The sequence below is a fragment of the Ziziphus jujuba genome, chromosome 8 (assembly GCF_031755915.1).
Source record: "Ziziphus jujuba cultivar Dongzao chromosome 8, ASM3175591v1".
NCBI lineage: Eukaryota > Viridiplantae > Streptophyta > Magnoliopsida > Rosales > Rhamnaceae > Ziziphus > Ziziphus jujuba.
The window spans coordinates 1,818,743-1,840,929 of NC_083386.1; the positions used below are offsets into that span (position 1 = coordinate 1,818,743).

Below are 22,187 nucleotides of genomic sequence, written 5' to 3' on the forward strand. Positions count from 1 at the left end.
AACCGCCGTTCAGCCATTTCCGACCACCAAAATAGTACAAGTGCCTGACCAGAGTGACCCACCCATTAAAACCGGCCTACCAGCCAAAAATCAGGGGCGATGCACCCAGATCGGGGTGTTTTCCAATGAGTGGCCCGTTTCCTTCTCTGATCGATTTCTTCCAAACCAGACCTCCATTGGCGTCATCGCCAATCCCATTGGTTTATCCATCACCAGACTACCTCCCCACCAAATTTTACGGCCAGTGGCAGCCGGACGCACTGCTGGAGGTGTGAAGTCCCACATCGGTTAGAAAAGGGAACAAAGCATGCCATATAAGTGGGTGTGGATACCTTTCCCATACGATACATTTTGACAAAACCTTGAGGTTTGGGTTGTAAGAGGATTCCCCAAGCCCAAAAAGGACAATATTGGACGCGGATGGTCTTGGCTGTTACAGATGGTATGAGAGCTAGTACCCGGATCGGTGTGCCAGCGAGGATGCTGAGCTCCAAGGGGGGCGAATTGTAAAGTTCCACATCGGTTGGAAAGGGGAATGAAACATGCCATATAAGTGGGTGTGGATACCTTTCCCGTATGACGCGTTTTAACAAAACCTTTAAAGCTGGGTTGTAAGAGGATTCCCCAAACCCAAAGATGACAATATTGAACACGGGTGGTCTGGGCTGTTATAGGAGGTGGCGGATTCCAATGACCACGGCGGCTTATCGGAAAACCTAGTTTAGGTGAGTTTCCGATCACCCCACCTATCATTCCTCACTAATTTGATCTCCGAGAGGTAAGCCTTAATCCGTGATCCTCATTACATAAGTTTCATTTGGGTATATTACTCGCAAATTTTGGATACCGTTTGTGTTAGCCCCCTGGGTACCTTGTATTATTTATCCGAATAAAATATTAATTTATTTGTTGCTGTGTAATGTTGATATTTTAGGAGTACGTGTGAATTATGGAATCGATCCCGTAGAGGATCTTGATTAAATTACGTACTCGAGGTGAGTGATCCACCTTCAAAATTAATTTTGGGTGTCAAATTAAATATATTTCGCTATATTTTAATATTTGAAAGTTTTTATTCTATGTTGATTATTAAATAAATTGTGAATTAAATTTTGATGCCAATATTTAAATAATTTGAAGTATATGATTTTTGACAAATTATGAAAATTTAGATTTTATGGAACTTTGATATTTAAAGGAAATATGAATTTAATATTATTTAATTTAGTTGTGGAATTTATTTGTGATTTTATTTTGATTAATAAAAATGCGTTTATATGAATTAATGAAATTTTGAATTTTTATGTGATTTATTGGGATTCCATTTAGCTTGGACGTTGAGGATTAAATTATTGTTTTAAAATTATGTTGAAGAAAATATTTACGCATTGAATATTATGGGATTGATTTATTTATGGTGAAATTGATAAAATTTATGCTATAGATTTATGATGAGGATTTAAGAAAATGTAAGTTTGAAAAATGGTATAATTCTCACGTTGAATTTTGGAAAAACTTGATATTTTAATAAATTTAGTAATTGATTTTAAACGCTTTATTATTTTATTTAAATTGTGTCCAAAAATATATTTTACCATGTTTTCAAGGCTTATATAAATTTAAGATTTATCAAAAAGATTTTCTACGGTGTCTTCCATTATTTTATTAAATTATTGGGCATAATTTTTATAAAATATTTATTGAAATAAATTTTGTTTTACATTAAATCCCTTTGTTACTAAATTGATTTGTTGTATATTATTTGCATTTTATTTATTAATATTCCTTGATTATTCACTTGGCTTGATTAATAAATGTCATGATTATATGTTGAATTAAATGTTGGCTTGGTTAAATTATTTGTGATTTGTTTTATTCTTTTATGACAATGTGTGACAATTTAATAATTGTCATTGAATTTAATTATCATTTAGTAATTGTTACAAAAATTACTTTTATTTGTATTTCTACTTTACTTTCATTATATATTTTAGATCTTTAATTTATCGTATTATAGTTGTAATTTATACAATTAATTATTTTTTGATTTTCAGGGTATATAGATATTGGGTTTTGTGAAATATTTTAAACAAGGGGACGTTTCCAATTGAGTGAAATGATGAGAGTTTTGAGAGAAAATACCTTTTCAAATGGTTAGTATTTAATTATGAACTTATTTATTATTAATTGATCAAGTTTATTATTATGCTATTATTAGTATTGTGTATTAGATTAAATCACTCATGAAGATGATTAGCATTTCACGTTTTTAAATCTGTTCCCCTAAACCCAGGTTAGTAGATGTTGATCATCCGGGATAAGCTTGACATTTTGGTTTACTATCGAATTTCAAGGAGTTCTTTCTTTCTTTTTCTTCCTACGTTGTACTAATTCTTTTTTATCCTTGTTGTATTAAATTTCATAATTATTTGTAAACCCTTGATGCTCTGTATACTATATGGATGCATTTATATAATATTGCACTGGTTTCCTGTTAATTTTTGAAGTGCTGAACTTTGTGGAAATAAATTATAATAAGGTGGGAGGAATAAGGAGATATTGTTAGAAGTGTGTTTTCTGTACAGGAAATTTTGTATTAAGTTCAACCCTTAGAGGAGATGCTGCGGGATTTTCCATTAGAATGTTCGGTAGGGTTTTCCTGGGATCAGGACTTATCTAGGGTTCCGGTAAGGAATTTTGGACGGGTCCTGACATAAAGAGTCAAAATTATTTTTAATTTTAATATTATATAAATTTAATTGAATATAGCATATGCTTCTATGTCACTATTATAATATTTAAAAGATAAATAACTCATATAAAAAAAAAATTACAAGTAAAATAAAAAATATTTATAGAAACAATAAAAATAAAAAGCATAAATAGAAAATCTCGTTAAAAAGTATTTTCAAATTTATTCTTAATAGTAATTTCAAAATAAAAATATAAATTAATAATAAAACTATATAAAGTTCAAATAATACTATAAGTAAAAATTTCTTAATTTTTATCATAATAAATATGCTCTTTACTACAAAACGTCATGGATGTTCTAATGCCCACCTACAAATACAAACCCAGCCCAAGTTTTATCTAAACTTTATTTCAAAAAAAAAAAAAAAAAGTTTTGTCTAAAGTTTTACATGTGCCAACTTTAGGTGCTTTAAGTAAGCCACTTGTCATCATCCCTCAATTGAAAAACTAATTTCACCAATTCTTCAAGGTAAAGTAAACACTACCACATTCTTAGCCAATTGCCACCATCACCAAAATTATACATTATTATTTTAAATTTTTTTTTTTTTTAACAATTATAAAACAATTTTTAGTAAAGAAGATAACAACCGAGAATTCAAATCCGCATATCAAAAAGGATGGCGGCAAAATTCTAATACCGCGCGGGCCCTCCCGCGCAAATTCAATTCATCTGAGCCAATTTTAAAATTTTTTTGATGGCGGCAAAATTCTAATACCTCGCGCGCCCTCCCGCGCAAATTCAATTCATCTAAAATTTTTTGATGGCGGCAAAATTCTAATACCGCGTGCGCCCTCCCGCGCAAATTCAATTCATCTATCTGAGCCAATTTTAAAAACACTCATTTCTCCTTCCCTTTTAAAATTCTATATCAAACCAAAGCAAAGTAAAAGAAAAGCAGTATTTTCATTTGTGGAATGAAATGGCAGAGTCTGCTTCTTCTTCTTCTTCGGCTGTATATCCACCACAACAAAATCAAGAAAAGTATGATGTTTTTCTGAGTTTCAGAGGGGAGGACACCCGGGATAAATTTACCAGTCATCTTTATGATGCTTTACATCACGGCAAGAAAATCTACACCTACATGGATTTGGGACTTGACAAAGGAGATGAAATTTGGCCCGCACTTGTCACAGCAATTCGCCAATCAAAGCTTTCCATAATCATTTTCTCCGAAAACTATGCTTCTTCCTCGTGGTGCCTCGACGAACTCCTCTACATAATCGATTGCATGAGGACAAATGGACAATTTGTTATACCCGTCTTCTACGACATTGATCCGTCGCATGTACGGAAACAGGAGGGGAGTTTCGCAGCTGCTTTTGCTCAGCATGAATTGCGTTTCAAAGACAAAGAGTCCAAGGAGAAGGTTAACCAGTGGAGGGCTGCTTTGGAAGAAGTAGCTAATCTATGTGGCTGGGATTCAACTGTCACTAGGTACTTGATTCTTACAATTTTTCCAAGAAACAGAAAATAAAAACTAGTTAAATATATATATATATATATATATACACACACACACATTTATTTTCTTATATCAAACTCATAGTCAAGTCATTTAGATTAATATACAGATAATATTTCATTTGTTTAATTTTATTTTTGAGCAGATCTCTGGTTTCTTTTTCTTTATTCTTATACATGTATGATTGATTTATCGGTCTAACACAATTCTCCTGGTTCTATTTAACTCATTCCCAAAATTTTGTAAATCATTGATATTTTTTCTTGAAATATTTTATAGACCGGATTCAAGATTGGTTAAGGCAATTGTAGAAGATATTATGTGGAAATTAAACTCCATATCACCATCTGATCATCATTTGGAAGGCTTGGTCGGAATCGACAAACGGTATCAACAAATTAAATCATTGCTGTGCATTGGCTGTCCAGATGTTCGGATTGTTGGTCTTTTAGGCATGGGCGGTATAGGGAAGACAACGATTGCCCGTGTTCTGTTTCAGTTGCTGTCTTCTCAATTTGAGAGCTCTTACTTTCTCAAAGGTGTTAGAGAAAAATCAGAGAAAGGTGAACTAGATTATTGGCGAAAGGAACTTCTTTCTGCACTATTAGAGGACAACAATCTTAACATGAGCAATTCATATATAGAATCAGATTTTGTTAGAAGAAGGCTCCAGCGTAAAAGGGTCCTCGTTGTTTTTGATGATGTGGATAAACCAAAACAATTTGAAAGTTTGGTCAAAGTGCATGATCTATTTGGTCCCGGAAGTAGAATCATTGTAACAACTAGAGATGAACATGTGCTCAACAATATTGAAGCTCATATACAGAGGGTAGAAGAACTGAGTGATGATGAAGCTTTTCAACTCTTACATTTGAATGCTTTTAGAACACGGTCTCCTGCAACAGATTACTCAGAGTTGTCACGAAGGGTGGTAGATTATGCCAAAGGCATTCCATTAGCTCTTGAAATCATGGGTTCCTTCCTTAGTGACAAGAGCATACAAGAATGGGAAAGTGCATTGAGAAAAATGAAGACGACTTCCAACCAAGATATTCATAATGTTCTGAGAATAAGTTATGACAGATTAGATCAAAAAGAGAAAGATTTATTTCTTGATATCGCATGTTTCTTTAAAGGGGAGGATGTAAATAATGTACAGAAAGTATTAGATGGTTGTGATTTCTATGTAGACATAGGACTAAAGATTCTCAAGCAAAAGTCTCTCATAACAATAGAAAACAACCTACTACAAATGCATGATTTAATACAGGAGATGGGTTGGGAAATTGTTCGACAAGAATGTCTTAAGGAGCCTGGAAGCCGTAGTAGGTTGTGGATTGCTGAGGATGTCTATCATGTACTAAAGAATAATACAGTAAGATTCAAATACTTTGATTATGTTGAAAATTTGTTTGAAATTTCTTAAGGGGGTCATTTGGAATAAGCTAAACAGTAATATGTAGTACTTATATAAAGCTTTGCACATTGTATTTCTCAATTTATGGTTCTTTGTCGATTTTCAGGGCACAAAAACAGTCGAAGGCCTATACTTAGACGTGAATAATATTGGAGAAGTAGAACTGTGTTCTTCGATCTTCTCAAACATGTATAATCTAAGGTTACTCAAAATTTATAATCATAGAGCTGGAAATTGCATCCAGAACTGCAAAGTTTGCCTTCCTCAAGGCCTTGAGCATCTTCCTGATAATCTTAGATACCTCTTCTGGGAGGGATACCCTTTGAAATCTTTGCCATCAAAATTTTGTCCAGAAAAACTTCTTGAGCTCAGCATGACCCATAGCCAGCTTGAGCAACTTTGGGATGGAGTCCAGGTATGCTTTATTTCTTGTTTACTGATGTAGTGGATAAAGTTGTCTTGTCTTTGTCCCCAAAAGAAATTAAATATATATAGCCTAAGCTATCCTTGGGATTTCTCTTTGTCACAGAACTTTCGCAATTTGAGAAAGATTGATCTTAGTTACTCTGTGCATCTCACTCAAATCCCAAACCTCTCTCTGGCTTCAAGTTTGGTTAGCATAAACCTTGAGAAATGTACAAGTTTACTTGAACTTCCTTCATATTTTCAGCACCTCAATAATGTTACATATCTGAATATAAGATATTGCTCAAATCTTAAAATCCTTTCAGAGATACCCCGAAATATAGAGTACTTAGATTTATGTGGAACTGGAGTTGAAGAATTGCCTCCATCATTTTCAGATCTCTACAAACTTCGTGTTTTGGATCTAGGCAAATTTGCAGGCCTTGAGAATTTTTTGGGAAGCACTTTTAAGCCCATGTCCCTGAACCATTTGACCTTCTTGGACAAGTTTTATCCTGAGATAGAGCCCTTAGATTTGAGCACCACGTATATCAGAGCTTTGCCCTCATCAATTAAGCATTTGAGTAGCCTCATTCAGTTGGATCTGCAACAAAGCCCCCTGGACTGCTTAAGATTTTTAAACTTTTCAGAAATTGATAGTATAGGAGATTTGCAATCCCCTTATTTAGAGGACACAGAAATTACAGAGTTAGTCCCAACCAACGTATACCGTCTCGAATGGTTTCTCCCTTCCCGCTGTTTAAAGCTTTCCAAGTTGCCTCTCCTGGATAGTTTGTGCTCTTTATGCACTCTAGATTTAAGTTACTGCGCTAGATTAGTAATCCCTGATTGCATCGGCTGCTTATCCTCATTACAAAGTTTAAATCTAAGTGGAAGCAGTATCAAGAGCATTCCTGCAAGCATCAAGCAACTTTGTAAGCTGAACAGCCTTAACATAAGCAATTGCAGGAGCCTTAAATCTTTACCAGATGAGCTTCCATGGTTTCTGCAGCAATTGGAAGCATCTGGCTGCACATCACTAGAGAAAGTGCCAAGTTTAAGTGCTGCACTCAAGAGAGGTTGGGACAGAACTAAGGTGCATGGCATAAAACCAAGTGAGGATTTTATATTTTTTAACTGCCCGAAATTGAATGAGAATGCCAAGAACAATATAATGGAGGATTCACAGCTCAGAATTTTGCGTATTGCAACTTTAGCAAAGATCAGACCCGTGAATGTTGTAAGTATGATCTATTTTTCTCCTTGAGTCAGAATTTATGAAAAAGTAGACAGATATCCATGAATATGATGATGATGTTCATCTAACAAATAGTTAATAAACTTTTGGTGAAGGGATCTTATCCTTCTGGATCAGCTAGAGTTAGTATTTGTTGTCCGGGAAGTGAGATTCCAAGGCAGTTCAACAATCAAAATGTGGCATCTTCAACGTATATCAACTGTCCTCCAGAATGGTTTAATACCAACTTATTGGGTTTTGCTGTATGCGCTGCTGTTGAATTTAATGAGTGTTTTTCTGATGATGAAAACTTTCTCTCAAGACATTCTCCATTTGAATCCCAGTTTGAAACTGGCGTTAATGGTGAAAGCTACAAATTTGATCACACTCTATTAGATTGGGACGGGTGTTCAATTGTACCAAAGGGTAAAATCAGAGTTGAGAAGTCGAATTACTTGTTCCTGTGGTATCATTACTGCAAAACTCATTCGTACAATGGGATGACCGATGTTAAATTTGACTTGAAACCTCTAATGATTGAGCATGATTATATTAATTTATGCAATGTTAAAAAGTATGGGATCCGCCCACTGTATGCCCAAGATGCAAAAGATGTGTTTAACCAAGATGTGTTTGAAGCCAGTGCAAGTGAGGCTGTTATATCAAATGATGAGGATCGGTCTGAAATGCCGTGGATAAAGACTTTGTCAAGAAAGATCAATTTCTTTGATCGCTGAAAGATTAGTACTGGTGACTAGTACTACTCAACCGCTTTCATTTTGCTTATCCAATACATTATTTTTGTTTGCTTTGGTCAGTGTAAAATGCTGCTGTGTTAACATTATACATATTACTATTTGGTTTTTTCTGGCTAGGCTTGTGCTGTTGGATATAATAACTAACCATGTTCATGGGCATTCATTGCTACCAAATGAATATTCTTTCATGTGGTTAGTTTGTTCGGGCTTTATTTTGTTTGTTTATTTCAAATCTAGTGTAATTATTTGTTGGCATGTCCAACTCATTCATCAAATAGATAGCTATAGTTTATAGTTTAACAACATTTATTTAATATTTAGCCTCCATATTTTTCTCATTGCACATGAATATCATTCAATATGAGATATTCTACATTAATTTTTATCCTACTCTAATCACTTTGTCCACACTTTAAAAAATTAGATATTCTACATTAATTTTTATCCTACTCTAATCCCTTTGTCCACACTTTAAAAAATAATAATAATAATAATCCCATTGTGTGCTTTTGATTCTTTGACAGTACACTCAGGAGCACGAAGATCTTTTAGAGAAGTTAAACTAGTCAGTGTTCAGTCTGATTGGCAGTAGAATGGTGTAAAATGTGCAAAGATTATTTATTATATGCTAAATCAATAGATCTAGTTACAGAAAAGTTCCTTTTTGGACTCAAAAGAGTTGAAACTATTGGAATTCCATAGTTTAAGTTTTCAAGCAAATCTACTTCAATTATCTGATTTGAATATCATATGCTACATATATAAAAATATATATATATACATATATATGTACAAATAGATCCATTTTGATTAGTATTTCACCATTAATCTTTCATGGCTATATATATAGGGAAACTATATATATAGTTTGAAATTATCCCTTGTTGTTGCTTGTTCCCCCCAAATTATCTGTGTCCCTCTGCTGTATTTTTGGATAAATTGCCTGTGGAAGTCGTCAGGTGAGGATTTTGGACGGACATATGTTCTGTTGTTAACATTCAATTTGTCTCCATCCCTATCCATCTTACAGGAATATTAACAAAAAAAACATGCATGCAATATGAATATTAGTAATAATCAATACAAGTAAATTGTAACTAAAAGGTATTTTGATAAATTGTTGTCATGATAATCAAGGGTGGCAAAAACTTTTAGCCTTAAGTTTTTTGGTCTATGTCCATAATGAAACTAGAAGTCCCCATTCTTTGTTTTGTTTTTTTTTGAGTTGGTGTGTGTGTTTTGTGTACATTTTTTATTATTGGTACTGTTCTACCTTTTGTCCCTAGTCCTACTCTAATCCCTAAAGTTATTCCTCTTGTTTCTTTAACAGTGATCATCATCAGGAGCAGGAAGATTTTTCATGAAAGGTAAAGTCAAATTTGAATGTGTCTCTACGAAACCTGGTGCAACCACGTTGATAGGAAGTAATTGTGAATTTGGTGTTTCTGTGCCCAAGAAATTGTATGGAGCCTGGTTGGTTAGTTCTGCAGATTGATTATTGCTACTGTTTCATTTTCTTTCATGTGAAGTAGGTGTGTTTTAATTAGGTTTTACAGCCAAAATTTGCAAGAGATACAATATACAAGGATAGCCAATAACTCATGAGTTGCACAACTTTTCATTTAATTTGTATCATTATTGTACCATGTATATATTCTTTTTTTGTTTTTTTGTTTTATTTATTTATTATTGCTTATATTAAATAAAAAAATGGTTTTTTGGTTTTTTATATAGTAATGTTAATTAGGGTCTAATTTGTTTATGAATAATTGTTAATGAAATATGCTATATTTTCTATGTAATTTGATTCAAAGTTATTGTTATTAATTTGATACCTAAAATTTAAAAGAAAATAGCAGGATCTACATGCATTTAAGTCCATGGTTTCATTTCCCTCCTATTTAATATTCATTAAGAAACCAAAAAGAAAAAAATCCGTCATAACCATTGTTCATTGCAAACTGTTATTTTCCTTACATGGGTTTAACTCATCGGCTAATCTCCCTACTCAAGTCTCCTAAATTTTTTTTTTTCTTTCTTTTGTGAGTATATATTTAATAATCCCAAAAAATTCATCAGCCATTAATCTTTTCAAGCCCCTGCAAATTAATCCACATCCAATGAAGCCTTCCAGCAGTACGAGTACTTGTATTCTCTTTGTGTTCTTAGCTCTATGTTCAAGCTAACTCACTCTTTATTCAACCAAATTGACCACTATTTATTCCAAGAGTTCCATGTCCATATATTCAATTGCATCAATAATGAGATTCTTCAAAGCTCATTGTAAATCAAAAGATAAGGATTTGGGGATTCAATAAAGTCCTATAGACGATCAATTTCAATGGCGTTTTCAAGCCATTATTTCGGATACAACCTTTTTCTTTTGCAACTTGTAGTGGTAGCCCGGAGTGCTTTGTTCTTTCAAAGTAAACAATTTATGCTGGAAATATTTTTATGGATGCTTTTTATAGCAAAATTTACTAAATAAAATTAAGGGTGAAATGTATTATATATTTTATGAGAATATTTGAACAATAATGATAGTGAGCAATCCGGTACATATTTTAGTTTAATGTTGTAGGCAATGTTCGAAAAGGGCGTGGAAAAATGTGGTCAATAGTACTCTAACTATCTAAGGGTTGGCATTGGCGCGAAAGGAGTTAGCCTTTCAAAAAAAAAAAAAAAAAAAAACCAAAAAATGAATTTAATTATTTTATTTATTTTTTTCAAAAAGAGTTAAGATATAATTTTATGAAAAAGAAATTCAAATATTTAACAGCACATGAAAAGCTGTGGTGCTCAATCTGAAATAAAGGAGTCTAAATTCGAAAGATTTGAAGGTCGGCTTGTCATCTCACCACGCCTTACACCATACGCTTTTTACAATTCGATGACAGTACTAAATTGCTCCAATCCAACGACAGTACTAAATTTCTCTAATCCAATCCAGTCCCAGACCTCGATGATGCGGGACAGCTTATTCTGGATTTACGAGATTATTTTAAAATCCCATCTTTATAGTTTCAATAACTTTTCTTTGACGCCAAACAGTTGCTCAGGACTAATCAGTCTACCATCGTCCTTTTCCCCGGGGTCACCAGTCACCAATATTATATAATTTAGAAAATAAAAGCAGTCTACTCTTTTTAAAATTAATAGTAATAAAAATCTTCTCAGTGTGATCATGCATGTGCTTGTACTATATGTGGAGTGATCTCATTGGTAGCGGGTTGCTTTTTTAAAGTACTCAAAGCCATATATGATAATAATTAATTAATTCTCTTATACTACAGTGTGGACTTTATCATATCATCATCACCGAAAACTTTACCAGATCTTAAAATTTTGTAATTGCAGGGTGTAAGTGAAAATGGGTTCTTCTTCTTCTTCTTCTTGTTACCCTCCTTCTCTACCTACTGCTATGGCCTCTCAAGAAAAGTACGATGTGTTTCTGAGTTTCAGAGGTGAAGACACCCGCGATAATTTTACAAGTCATCTTTACGAAGCTTTAGATCGGAAGAAAATCTACACATACATGGATCACAGGCTTGACAGAGGAAATGAAATTTAACCAGCACTTGTCAGAGCAATCCAGGAATCAAAGCTCTCTGTTATCATTCTCCAAAAGCTATGCAAATTCCTCATGGTGCTTGACTGAACTCGTGCACATACTCCAATGGAAGAGAAACAATGGACAGCTTGTTATACCAGTCTTCTACCACGTAGATCCATCCCACGTACGAAAACTGGAGGGGAATTTTGGACAAGCTTTTTCTCAAGTTGAAGTGCGTTTCGGAGAGACCATTATGGACTTGGTCAAACACTGGAGGGCTGCTTTGGAAGAAGCAGCTAATCTATGTGGGTGAGATTCAGAGGTCACTAGGTAAGCCTTACCTTTTTTTTCTTTTTCTTTTTTTCTCTCTCTCTCTCTCTAATCGATCTGTCAACTATTGGAGGTATATATTGCTGGAAATATATATAACCTCATCATGTATATGAAAGATTTATGACATTAACTATCCAGAAACTTTTGATTTCATTTTGATTTTGAGCATCTCTGGTTTCTTAATTTTCTTTGTTCTTGTATATGTATGATTGTTTTATCAATATATTGGTCAAACACAATTCTCTGTGTTCTATTTAGTTCATTCTAAATTTTTGCAAATCATCGATATTTTTGGTTCGAATATAATAGACCCGATTCGAGATTGGTTCAGGCAATTGTAGAAGATATTTTATGGAAATTGAACTACACGTCACCATGTGATCATTTTGAAGGCTTGGTCGGAGTTGACAAACGCTATGAACAAATTAAATCCTTGCTGTGCATTGGTTCTCCAGATGTTCGCACCTTTGGTCTTTTAGGCATGGGCGGTATAGGAAAGACAACAATTGCTGGTGTTCTGTTTCAGTTGCTGTCTTGTCAATTCGAGAGCTCTTACTTTCTCAAAAGTGTTAGAGAAAAATTTGAGAAAGGTGAACTAGATTATTGGCGAAAGGAGCTTCTTTCTGCATTATTAGAGGACAACAATCTTAATATGAGCAATTCATATATAGGTTCAACTTTTGTTAGAAAAAGGCTCAAGCGTAAAAGGGTACTGGTTGTTTTCGATGATGTCGATAAACCAAGGCAATTTAAAAGTTTGGTCAAAGTGCATGATCTATTTGGTCCTGCAAGTAGAATCATTGTAACAACTAGAGATGAACGTGTGCTGAATAATATTAATGCTCAAATAGACAAGGTGCAAGAACTGAATAGTTATGAAGCTAACCAGCTCTTTTATTTGAATGCTTTTGGTACATGCTCTGAGGCAATCCATTAGCTCTTGAAGTCATGGGTTCCTTCCTTAGTGACAAGACCATACAAAAGTGGCAAAGTGCATTGGGAAAATTGAAGACGACTTCCAACCAAGATATTCATAATGTTCTGAGAATAAGTTATGACAGATTGGATCAAACAGAGAAAGATTTATTTCTTGATATCGCATGTTTCTTTAAAGGGGAGGATGTAAATAATGTACAGAATGTATTAGATGGTTCTGGTTTCTTTGTAGACATAGGAATAAAAATTCTCAAGCTCAAGTCTCTCATAACAATAGAAAACAACATACTACAAATGCATGACTTAATACAGGAGATGGGTTGGGAAATTGTTCGACAAGAATGTCTTAAGGAGCCTGGAAGTCGTAGTAGGTTGTGGATTGCTGAGGATGTCTATCGTGTACTAAAGAATAATACCGTGAGATCCAAATACTTTGATTATGTTGAAAATTTGTTTGAAATCTCTCAAGGGGTCATTTGCAAAGTAAAAGAAAAGAAACAAAGAGTCAGATGTAATATTCAGTTTAATCTTTAGATATTATATTTCTCATTAATAATACTTTTGACAATGTTAAAAATTTTGCTTGAAATTTTTTAAAGGGAATCATTTGGAATAATTAAACTAAAGAGGTAGGCTTGGTACTTATTTAAATATTTATATATTGTATATCTTATTCATAATTTGTTGTTGATTTCACGGAACAGAAAAAGTGGAAGGCGTATTCCTAGACACGACTAATATTGGAGAGGTAGAACTTAGTTCTCTGACCTTCTCAAACATGCATAATCTCAGGTTACTCAAAATTTATAATCAGAATTCTCAGGGGTGCAAAAACCTAGGCAAGTTCCTATATGCGAGTAATATTCGTGAGGCACATATTAGTTCTTCTAAACTCCAGTTTCGCATAGCTGATTATTTTACAACTGGATGTGTAACTGATAAGCAGTGCAAAGTTTGCCTTCCTCATGGTCTTGAGTATCTTCCTGATGCTCTTAGATATCTCTACTGGGAGGAATGCCCTTTGAAATCTTTGCCATCAAAATTTAGTCCGGAAAATCTTGTTGAACTCAGCATGACTCATAGTTGGCTTAAGCAACTTTGGGATGGAGTCCAGGTATGCTTTTCTTTCTTGTCTACTGATTCAAATTAAAATATAAATTATATATGTAGCCTAATTATTGGCATTTTTCTTAATTATTTTTGTTACAGAATCTTGGCAAGTTAAGAAAGATTGATCTTAGTTACTCTCAGCATCTGACTGAAATCCCAAATCTATCTCTGGCTTCAAATTTGGAGAGCGTAAACCTTGAGAGATGTACAAGTTTGTTTGAACTTGCTTCCCATTTTGGATACCTAAACAAGGTCTCGTATCTAAATGTAAGATACTGCTCAAACCTTAAAGTCCTTTCAGGGATACCGCGAAATATAAAGAACTTAGATTTACGTGGAACTGCAGTTGAAGAATTGCTTCCGTCATTTTTGTGTCTCTCCATACTTGCTGATTTGTATCCTGGCGAACCAGCAATGGGCCTCTCGAATTTTGCAGGAAGCACTTTTCATCCTAACTCCCCAGAATCTTTAGATACGTGCAGGAATTATATTAGAACTTTGCCCACAACATTTAAGCATTTACCAAGCCACATTGCGTTCGATCTGGAAGTTTGCACTAACATTCCTTGTTTGAAATCTCGTAAGAGTATTACCATCGTTAAGTGCTCAAAATTAGAAAAGTTAGTAGGAAAATTGGAGTTTGTTGAATGTATGCAATTTCTTCATTTACAAAGTTATAAATATTTTAGGAAGGCGAGTTATAAACATTTTTGGACCATCTTTAGTAGGGATGTCAAGCTTCCCCAGATTGAGATGGGTTTGCAAAATATAGAGACAATAGATTTAAGTTACTGCAATATTGACTTGATTCCTAGCATCAGTGGACTCCGTAATCCTTACCGCCTTGATATACGCTGTTGCAAAAGCCTTAAATATCTACCAGATCAGCTCCCGTCTACCCTACAGCAATTGGATGCATTTGGCCGCACGTCTCTTGAGAAAGTGCCAAGTTTAAGCCATGCAGTCAAGAGATGTTGGAACCAAAATAAGGTTCGTGAAAAAAAACGAAGTGAGCAATTTATATTTATAAACTGCCCAAAATTGGATCAGAATTCAAATAACAACATAATAGAGGACGCACAGCTTAGACTTTTGCGCAAAGCTGCTTCAGCGAACATCCCAACTGCAAATGTAAGTTTTACCTCTCTGTCTTCAGAATTCATAAAACACATAATAATAATAATAACAGACAGCTACGACCTCAATCTAACAAAATTGTAAGCTTTTTGTTCAGAAATACCATCCTCATGGATCAGCCAGAGTAAGTGTTTGTTGTCCTGGAAGTGAAATTCCAATGTGGTTCAACTATCAAACTCTCGGAATTTCAACAACTATCAAACTCTCGGAATTTCAACAACTATCAAGCTTCCTCCTGATTGGTCTGATGCTGAACTTCTGGGCTTTGCTGTATGCGCTGTTGTTGAAATCGAAAAGTTCTTTTCTGATGAAGAATACTCTCCTTCAACCTCAGCATCTCCATGTGAAAACAGAGTCCTCAAATCGAGTTACCTGTTCCAATGGCTTGAACCCACTTATTTTTACGGTACTGTTACAGAAGTTACATATAGGATTCACCTTGAAGGGATTGAGGATCGTTACATTGAGTTATGCAATTTTAAAAGGTATGGGATCCGCCCACTGTACGCCCAAGATGTGAAAAATGTGTTTAACCTTAACCAACATGATGATGATGATAATGATGATGATGATGATGACGATGATGATGACGACGACGAAGACGAAGAAGAAGACCAATCGCATTTTAAGTGAGCACGTCAATAAATCAGCTTCTTTGAATTTCTGTAAGATTAACTGGTGAGTAGTACTGATCAATATTGAATTTGTCGGATATTACTATTTCGGTTTAATTTCAAGGCTATGTTCTGCACTACTGTTAGATATATATATATATATTATATTATAATAACTATAACTATATATCTCAGCCAAAAAAAAAAAACATTAACTATATATAAGCTCTTGTGGATTCATTTCTTCCAAATGAGTCTTTAGGTGGTTTTTGTTCCTTCAGATTTTGTCTTTGTTAGAGTTAGTGACCCGAATTCTTGTTGACCCGACTCGAAAAGCTCGCGGTGCGACCCATTTGGTGAAACTAATTTTGGAGAAAAATTTGAGGCTTTGTGGTGGAAGCGGAGGTCTTGGGCCGATAGGCTCGAGACCGTAGCCCACCATTGAGCTTGACGGGGGTGCAGGGGCAGCGCCCCCGCGGTATGGACCTGTTCAATTTTAGGGTTTCTTCCGTACTATATATATATATATATATTTGTTCGGCTGTAATTGGGGGTTTTAGGGTATCTCAAAATTTGGCTCACCTTTGTACCAATCTTTCGATATTGGATTTGCTTTTCCCTGCCCGTGGTTTTTCCCGTCAAGGGTTTCCACGTAAATTGTGTGTTTGTTCTTCGTTTTCTTTGTTTTCGTTGCTATTTGTTTTTCTCCCAATTTCGTAACAGTCTTGTTATTAATTTTTATTTCAGATATAGATATAGTACTTGAGTGATCAATTTGACAATGAAGACCACGAGCAGAAGATTAATTTGTCAGCAAATTAAGGTAAAGTCAAAGTGATCAGTTTTTATCTCCGAAGCCTGTCGCAACACATCTTTAGTTGGGGGAGATTATTGTAAGTAAATGGGAATTTGGGATCACTGGCTGTGCCGAAAAAATTGTATGGAACGGGAGGAACTGCCTTAAATACTATTCTTACTGTTCATAATTTTCTTTGATTCCAAGTAGGTGTTTTAATTAATTATGAGCTTGACGTAGGGGAAGCTTATGAGAAAGATGAGTGTTAATCAAACACGTGCATCGATAATTTAATACTTGTTTATTCTTGCACAAATGCCAAGAATTGAAAAAAAAAAAATCTTTGAAATTTTATTAACCAATAACTCCATTTCAATAGCCAAAATAAAACCTAAATAGTAGGAGAAAATCTTCGGTGCATCGGTGGTACCAGCTCAGCTGATACCACTCGAAATAATATGCTGACATGTGGATGATTTCCACGTTGGATAGTCTTCCCACAAAAACTCATTAACGCTATTGAGCACCGTTTCTATTTTGTGCTTGCCTTCTTCGCCTCCTCCATTGAAGCTGCTGCATCCTCTGTGCTAGTGGAACAAGTTGCTACCTAATTATATTTTATATATATATATATATATATATATATGTGTACATTGTTTTATTATAATTTCTTTTTTTAATTTTTGGGTAAATACCTGCCTCCCCATTATCAATATAAAAAAAAAAAAAAAAAAAGAGTAAAAATCAGTGGACAATGCTATGGATCCAGTTAGATTTTTTTTTCCCCCTAATTTCTTTGTAAACTCCATTAAAGCTGAAAAAACCATTTTCACAGTAAGCAATTGTCTCTCGTTAACAACTAAGATTTACAATATCCAGAAACTTAAGGAGGTGAAATAGAGTTGAAACCAAGCCCGGAGCTGGAGTAATTTTTTTTTTTGGTGCCAAAAATGACTATGCCTGGAAATCAAATTTTTTTTTATTTTTTTTAAGAGGTGTTCCATCAGATCTTATGTATGAAAAGAGGGCATTTGTTTAATTAGTGATATATTGAAGAGGGAATGGTGGGGAGCGATTGTTCTTGAATCCGTGAACATCCACTATTTCAGAGAAAGATCATGAGAAGGTGGGTGTTGAACGAGTTTCAGAGGCAACAGATGTACTCATAAATTTCATAGTGCCCACTGAATTAATTTTTGATGTACTCTGATTATTTTTTAGCACTTTATTTCATTTTGTTTCTTGCCTTTCCTTTTATCGCAGAGGATGCAGCAGCTTCAATGGAGGAGGCGGAGAAGCCAAGGCACAAAAAAGAAACGTTGCTCAACGGTGTTAATGAGGTTTTGGGGGAATGCTATCTGATGAGGAAATCATCCATATGTCATTCAAATGTCATTAAATGAAGGGGAAAGCTACTGAGTTTTGAATACTCCGCGAGTATTAGAAATATTTCCTCTCAGTTGGCTTATGATATGGCTTTTTTTTAGCACATGTCAACAAATCATTTGGAGTGGTATCAGCTGAGCTGGTACCATCCATGCACAGAAGATTTTCTTAAATAGTAGAGGCTAAAAGAAATTCTAATGCCTCAATAATTATTGAAAATTACAATAAATGCAAAATTTGCTAAAAAGGAAAGTTTGCTGAATTTAAAGTAAAATTAAAGTTCAAAATCTCACGATTCACGAGCAATTGATGGAGCTCAATTTGAACATTCCTAAATCGAAATTTCAACATGTCAAATTATTATAAAAAAAATGGTAATTTTAACTTTTTAAAACCTAAGTGATGGAATTTAACTGTGGAACCTGTCGATCATTGCTAAAGGCACTAAATGTGATTCATGGCATGATTCCTATTAAATTAGGCTAAAAGACCATCAAAATCTTGCACTTTTTTGGAAAGTCAATAAAAGTACCAATAATTATCCACATTTAACATAGTCAATGATTCCATATAATTTAATGCTGCATCAGATCTGAAGGCAAAATGTGCAGTATTTTAGTATTTGTTGACTGTATAATTCTAGCTACAGAACAAAATTTCTTTTAGCCTCAAAATACTACGTAACATTGGTAGAAATTCCATGACTAAAACCTTTCTGTAACATATATATGTTGGGAGATAAGGATGCATTTAAGCCCATTATTTATTTCGTCATATAGATGTTCATTAGCAAAATAAACAAACAAAAGTTATCCCTTAATGTTATTAATAAACTTGATATTGATTCGATAAAACTTCATCAGCTAGCCATTCTCTTCAAGATGAAGCATTCCAACATAACTTTTATTGTCCTTGTGTTGTTGGCTCTCTGTTATACTAGCCAAACTGCTCATACATGCATTCAACAAGTTGTATGTTAGAATTTAGTAAAGATGAAAAATAAAAGTAACTATGTGACAATTTTGTATAGTGCATTATGCTGCAGAGGTTGTGATTGTCTAGAAAACCTAAATTTTGGAATGATCTATTTAATAGAAGGATGAGGTTGCAACTCTCATTTATCTATTTCACCATTAAACTAACTGTGTAGTAACATACGCATCGATTCAGACTCTCATATATATATATATATACGTGGGTTCTTTTGGTAATTAGGTGTTATACAAATTTCCTATTGATATCTAATGCAATACTTGTTAATTGTTATGTAAATAATTGAAAAAGTAAATTTCTCCCCTTGAGCTCTCCATATGCAATCTTTATCCCCATAGTACTCATCCAGGGACATACGGTCCGCATTAAAGGCACTGTAAGTAAGAAATCCTTTGGACTACTGCAAGAAGCAAAAGAGAAAAGGGTTGTTTTGAAAAAGTTGAGTCTGAAAATCATCCCCAGTAGGAATTTGATGAATCCCTAAATCATCGTCACGTGTGTGTGTGTGTGTGTACGTATGTATACAGTAATGTTTAAATAAGATCCTAGATTAATATAGCATATTCCTTTTATAACTTTTAGATGCTAAAAAAAAAAAAAAAAACTATTGATAATTAAAATTATATTTATTAATTATTAGATTTTAATAAGATTTAATTTTTTTAAATAGGATTTTAATATGTTATTAAACTAATATTTGACTACTTTTTAAATTTTAAATCATAACCTTTAATATAATCCAATGATCATAAATGATGGATCTTGATCTAATAAATTAAAGTTTAGATTTTTTTTAATTAATATTGATTGAGACCGATTATGTATATATATATAAATGAAAAATAACTTTTGTTATCAGATTTGACTGTCATCATTCTCTCTATATATATTATATGTGTGTGTGTTTGTACCAAAGTTTGTTAGCATATGAATTAATTGAAACCCATGTATGGAAAATTATTGGGGATTCGTAATGAACATTAATTACAGGGAAATTGTTATTATTATTATTATTATTTATTTCTAGAGAACATTAATTATGGCTCAGTTCTACTTTAACCAAGGCAGACCATAATTTTTTTATTCATTTCTCTACCAATTTTGTTGCAAAAAGAAATAAAAATGTAATTTGGAATATTTTACTAATATAATCAATTAATTTTGAACGATACTTCTGTCAATTTAGTCAAATTTCGATAAATAAAAAAAAATTAAAGGGAAAAACCATCATTTTGACATATTTAATTAATATAAGCAATTAACTTGACCATCATTATGGGAAAACATTAGAAAGCTTCACATTTTTTTTTTTATCCAAAATTGAATTCCTAATCACATTAATATTGGTTTTATCACTTAATATGACTGCACTAAAACAGTCCAACCAGCTCACAAATCAAGGATCCCATCATTGATAGCCTTCGTCCGGGAGTTAAATCAAAACGAGGGTGCCCTCTTAAATTAGTTCATATAAGCAATGATTGGTGGAATGGTGCATCCGCATGCATATTCATAACAATTATACTGATTTTGACACCTGAAACCTGAAAAAAAAAAGAAAAAAAGAAAAAAAGAAAAAAATGATAATAATTAATTTAAGGCTAAATAATTACAATAAACAATTTTTCTTATATGGTTTAACCCATAAGCAAATCTGCCTGTCGGTTATTAAATGCTCTTAACAAACTTAACAAGCTAGAGTAGCTATGAAGCCTTCTCCAGTTAGCTTTCCAACACTAATTACGCCATGTTGTCCTGGTTTCGGTTCTTTGCATGAGCCAAACTGAGGTTCTTTTTGCAAGTACTACGTCCGCACATTCAACGGCTTAACGAATAAGTCTTGAAGCTCAGTTGGGTTAAATAAATAAAGGAAAAGCCAACAACAACAACAACAACAACAACAACAACGACAACAACAACTCACAGACACATGTTTCAAGGCCATAGTTTCATTTCCTTTGTAAATTTTGGATACTGACTTTGCGGGCCTCAAGTACTTTTAAGCCCAACTCCCTGGTGTGCTTTGATTTATCTTCTTGTAATTTTTATTTTTATTTTTTTATTAATATATTTTTTAAGGACAAGAGTGCTTTCATTTGAGCACTCATATTACTAGGCTATGCCCTCAATTTTATTTTATTATTATTATTATTATTTTTTTTTTGGTGGAGGAGTCCTCATTTTTTTTAAATTCACTCTTTAAAATTTATTTTGTATAATCCCCGGTTGACATTTTTTCATATTTCTATATATTGTACTACTTGTACTTAAAAAAATATTGTATAAACAATGATAAAGTATAAAATTGTGTACGAAATATAACATTGTGGAGGAAGAGGGGTTTAAGAGAAAGCTACAAAAATATATTTGAAAAGCTTTCCCCAAAAAAATATATATATATAGTTGCTAGACTTTTTGAAAGATTAAGATGATGAATTATCTAAAATTAAAATTTAGAGACTAAAAATTAAAAACTAACAAAATGATTTATCCAAAAAAACAAAACAAAAAAGTACAAGGACTATTTTATAATTACAACATTTTTTTACAAAATATATGTATATTATTAAAGGTAAATGATGGTTTAAAAAAAAAAAAAAAAAAACATAAAGTGTTCAAATTGCGTCGGTATGAAAGTGATGGATTTTCAATGTTCGTGTAGGTAGAATTTGAAAGAAAAAGAAAAGATAAGCAGTATGTCCATTTGGAAATTAAAGAGCGTGTATATAATGGGATTTTAACTTATTTTTGTAAACTTTTATTGAACTTAAAAGTCAGATGATATTTAATAAAAAATTTTAAAAACTCTTTAAATGTTTGAGAATATTTAATAAAGATTTTAAATGACTTTTTAAAAGTTTATAAAAATTAAAAGGTATTTAATTAAAATTTTTAGAGTACATTTAGTATGCTGTATTGTATTAACCTACCTTGTATTAGCCGTATTATATTAATTTGCATTGTATTATCATTATACAGTGTTTGATGCAAAGTTGTATAACAAAATTGTATTATATATATATATATATATATTTCCTATTCCTGTATAAAATAAATGATCAAAAATTAAATTTATATGCGAAAAAACAAAATAAAATTTAACCAGATACTCTATTTTAAAATTTTAGTTCTACAAAAAAAATGACAAATAATATTTTTAAATGGAATATTTCTATTATAAACTATTTTATAACTTGGGTAAAATATTACAAAGAAGACTTCATCCATGAGATGATGGAAATAGCTCGTGGCTGATCCATTTTATTATAAAAATAAAATATTATAAAAGAAT

The 22,187-nt window shown here is 33.0% G+C and overlaps 4 protein-coding genes across 10 annotated transcripts in view; 3 read left to right on the forward strand and 1 right to left on the reverse strand.

The window, feature by feature from the left end:
• The window catches only part of LOC107412845 (transcription factor MYB33), a 216,149-nt gene that overhangs the window by 168,519 nt on the left and 25,443 nt on the right, over positions 1 to 22,187 (reverse strand). The gene's annotated exons all lie outside the window — the stretch shown is intronic.
• LOC112490907 (disease resistance-like protein DSC1) lies at positions 3,631 to 9,737 on the forward strand. Of its 2 annotated transcripts, XM_025071446.3 has the most exons (6): positions 3,631 to 4,192; positions 4,500 to 5,595; positions 5,744 to 6,052; positions 6,167 to 7,282; positions 7,396 to 8,029; positions 9,368 to 9,715. In XM_025071446.3, the coding sequence occupies exons 1-5, from the start codon at positions 3,678 to 3,680 to the stop codon at positions 8,014 to 8,016; spliced, it is 3,657 nt and encodes a 1,218-aa protein (XP_024927214.1). In that variant the 5' UTR covers positions 3,631 to 3,677; the 3' UTR covers positions 8,017 to 8,029; positions 9,368 to 9,715. The 2 variants fall into 2 exon arrangements, with proteins under 2 accessions (XP_024927214.1, XP_024927213.1); XM_025071445.3 differs by having other exon boundaries at positions 7,396 to 9,737.
• On the forward strand, positions 11,339 to 16,751 carry LOC107412829 (disease resistance protein RPP4-like). Of its 2 annotated transcripts, XR_009640117.1 has the most exons (5): positions 11,339 to 11,920; positions 13,564 to 13,973; positions 14,069 to 15,100; positions 15,204 to 15,784; positions 16,468 to 16,751. XR_009640117.1 is itself a non-coding variant. In XM_060819316.1 (4 exons), the coding sequence occupies exons 2-4, from the start codon at positions 13,638 to 13,640 to the stop codon at positions 15,624 to 15,626; spliced, it is 1,791 nt and encodes a 596-aa protein (XP_060675299.1). In that variant the 5' UTR covers positions 11,339 to 11,920; positions 13,564 to 13,637; the 3' UTR covers positions 15,627 to 16,461. The 2 variants fall into 2 exon arrangements, 1 of the variants encoding a protein (XP_060675299.1); XM_060819316.1 differs by lacking the exon at positions 16,468 to 16,751 and having other exon boundaries at positions 15,204 to 16,461.
• Positions 11,408 to 12,860, forward strand: LOC125421322 (disease resistance protein RUN1-like). The gene is made up of 3 exons (XM_048469994.1): positions 11,408 to 11,501; positions 11,584 to 11,899; positions 12,233 to 12,860. The coding sequence occupies exons 1-3, from the start codon at positions 11,408 to 11,410 to the stop codon at positions 12,858 to 12,860; spliced, it is 1,038 nt and encodes a 345-aa protein (XP_048325951.1).

Excerpts from the sequence above, each read along its gene's own strand:
- LOC112490907 (XM_025071445.3), top strand. The coding sequence starts at position 3,678 with ATGGCAGAGTCTGCTTCTTCTTCTTCTTCGGCTGTATATCCACCACAA. Across the intron at positions 5,596-5,743 it reads ATGTACTAAAGAATAATACA|GGCACAAAAACAGTCGAAGG; the intron begins GTAAGATTCAAA and ends GTCGATTTTCAG. Across the intron at positions 7,283-7,395 it reads AGATCAGACCCGTGAATGTT|GGATCTTATCCTTCTGGATC; the intron begins GTAAGTATGATC and ends CTTTTGGTGAAG.
- LOC125421322 (XM_048469994.1), top strand. The coding sequence starts at position 11,408 with ATGGGTTCTTCTTCTTCTTCTTCTTGTTACCCTCCTTCTCTACCTACT. Across the intron at positions 11,502-11,583 it reads TGTGTTTCTGAGTTTCAGAG|GCTTGACAGAGGAAATGAAA; the intron begins GTGAAGACACCC and ends CATGGATCACAG. Across the intron at positions 11,900-12,232 it reads GAAGCAGCTAATCTATGTGG|ACCCGATTCGAGATTGGTTC; the intron begins GTGAGATTCAGA and ends CGAATATAATAG.
- LOC107412829 (XM_060819316.1), top strand. The coding sequence starts at position 13,638 with ATGCATAATCTCAGGTTACTCAAAATTTATAATCAGAATTCTCAGGGG. Across the intron at positions 13,974-14,068 it reads AACTTTGGGATGGAGTCCAG|AATCTTGGCAAGTTAAGAAA; the intron begins GTATGCTTTTCT and ends TTTTTGTTACAG. Across the intron at positions 15,101-15,203 it reads CGAACATCCCAACTGCAAAT|AAATACCATCCTCATGGATC; the intron begins GTAAGTTTTACC and ends CTTTTTGTTCAG.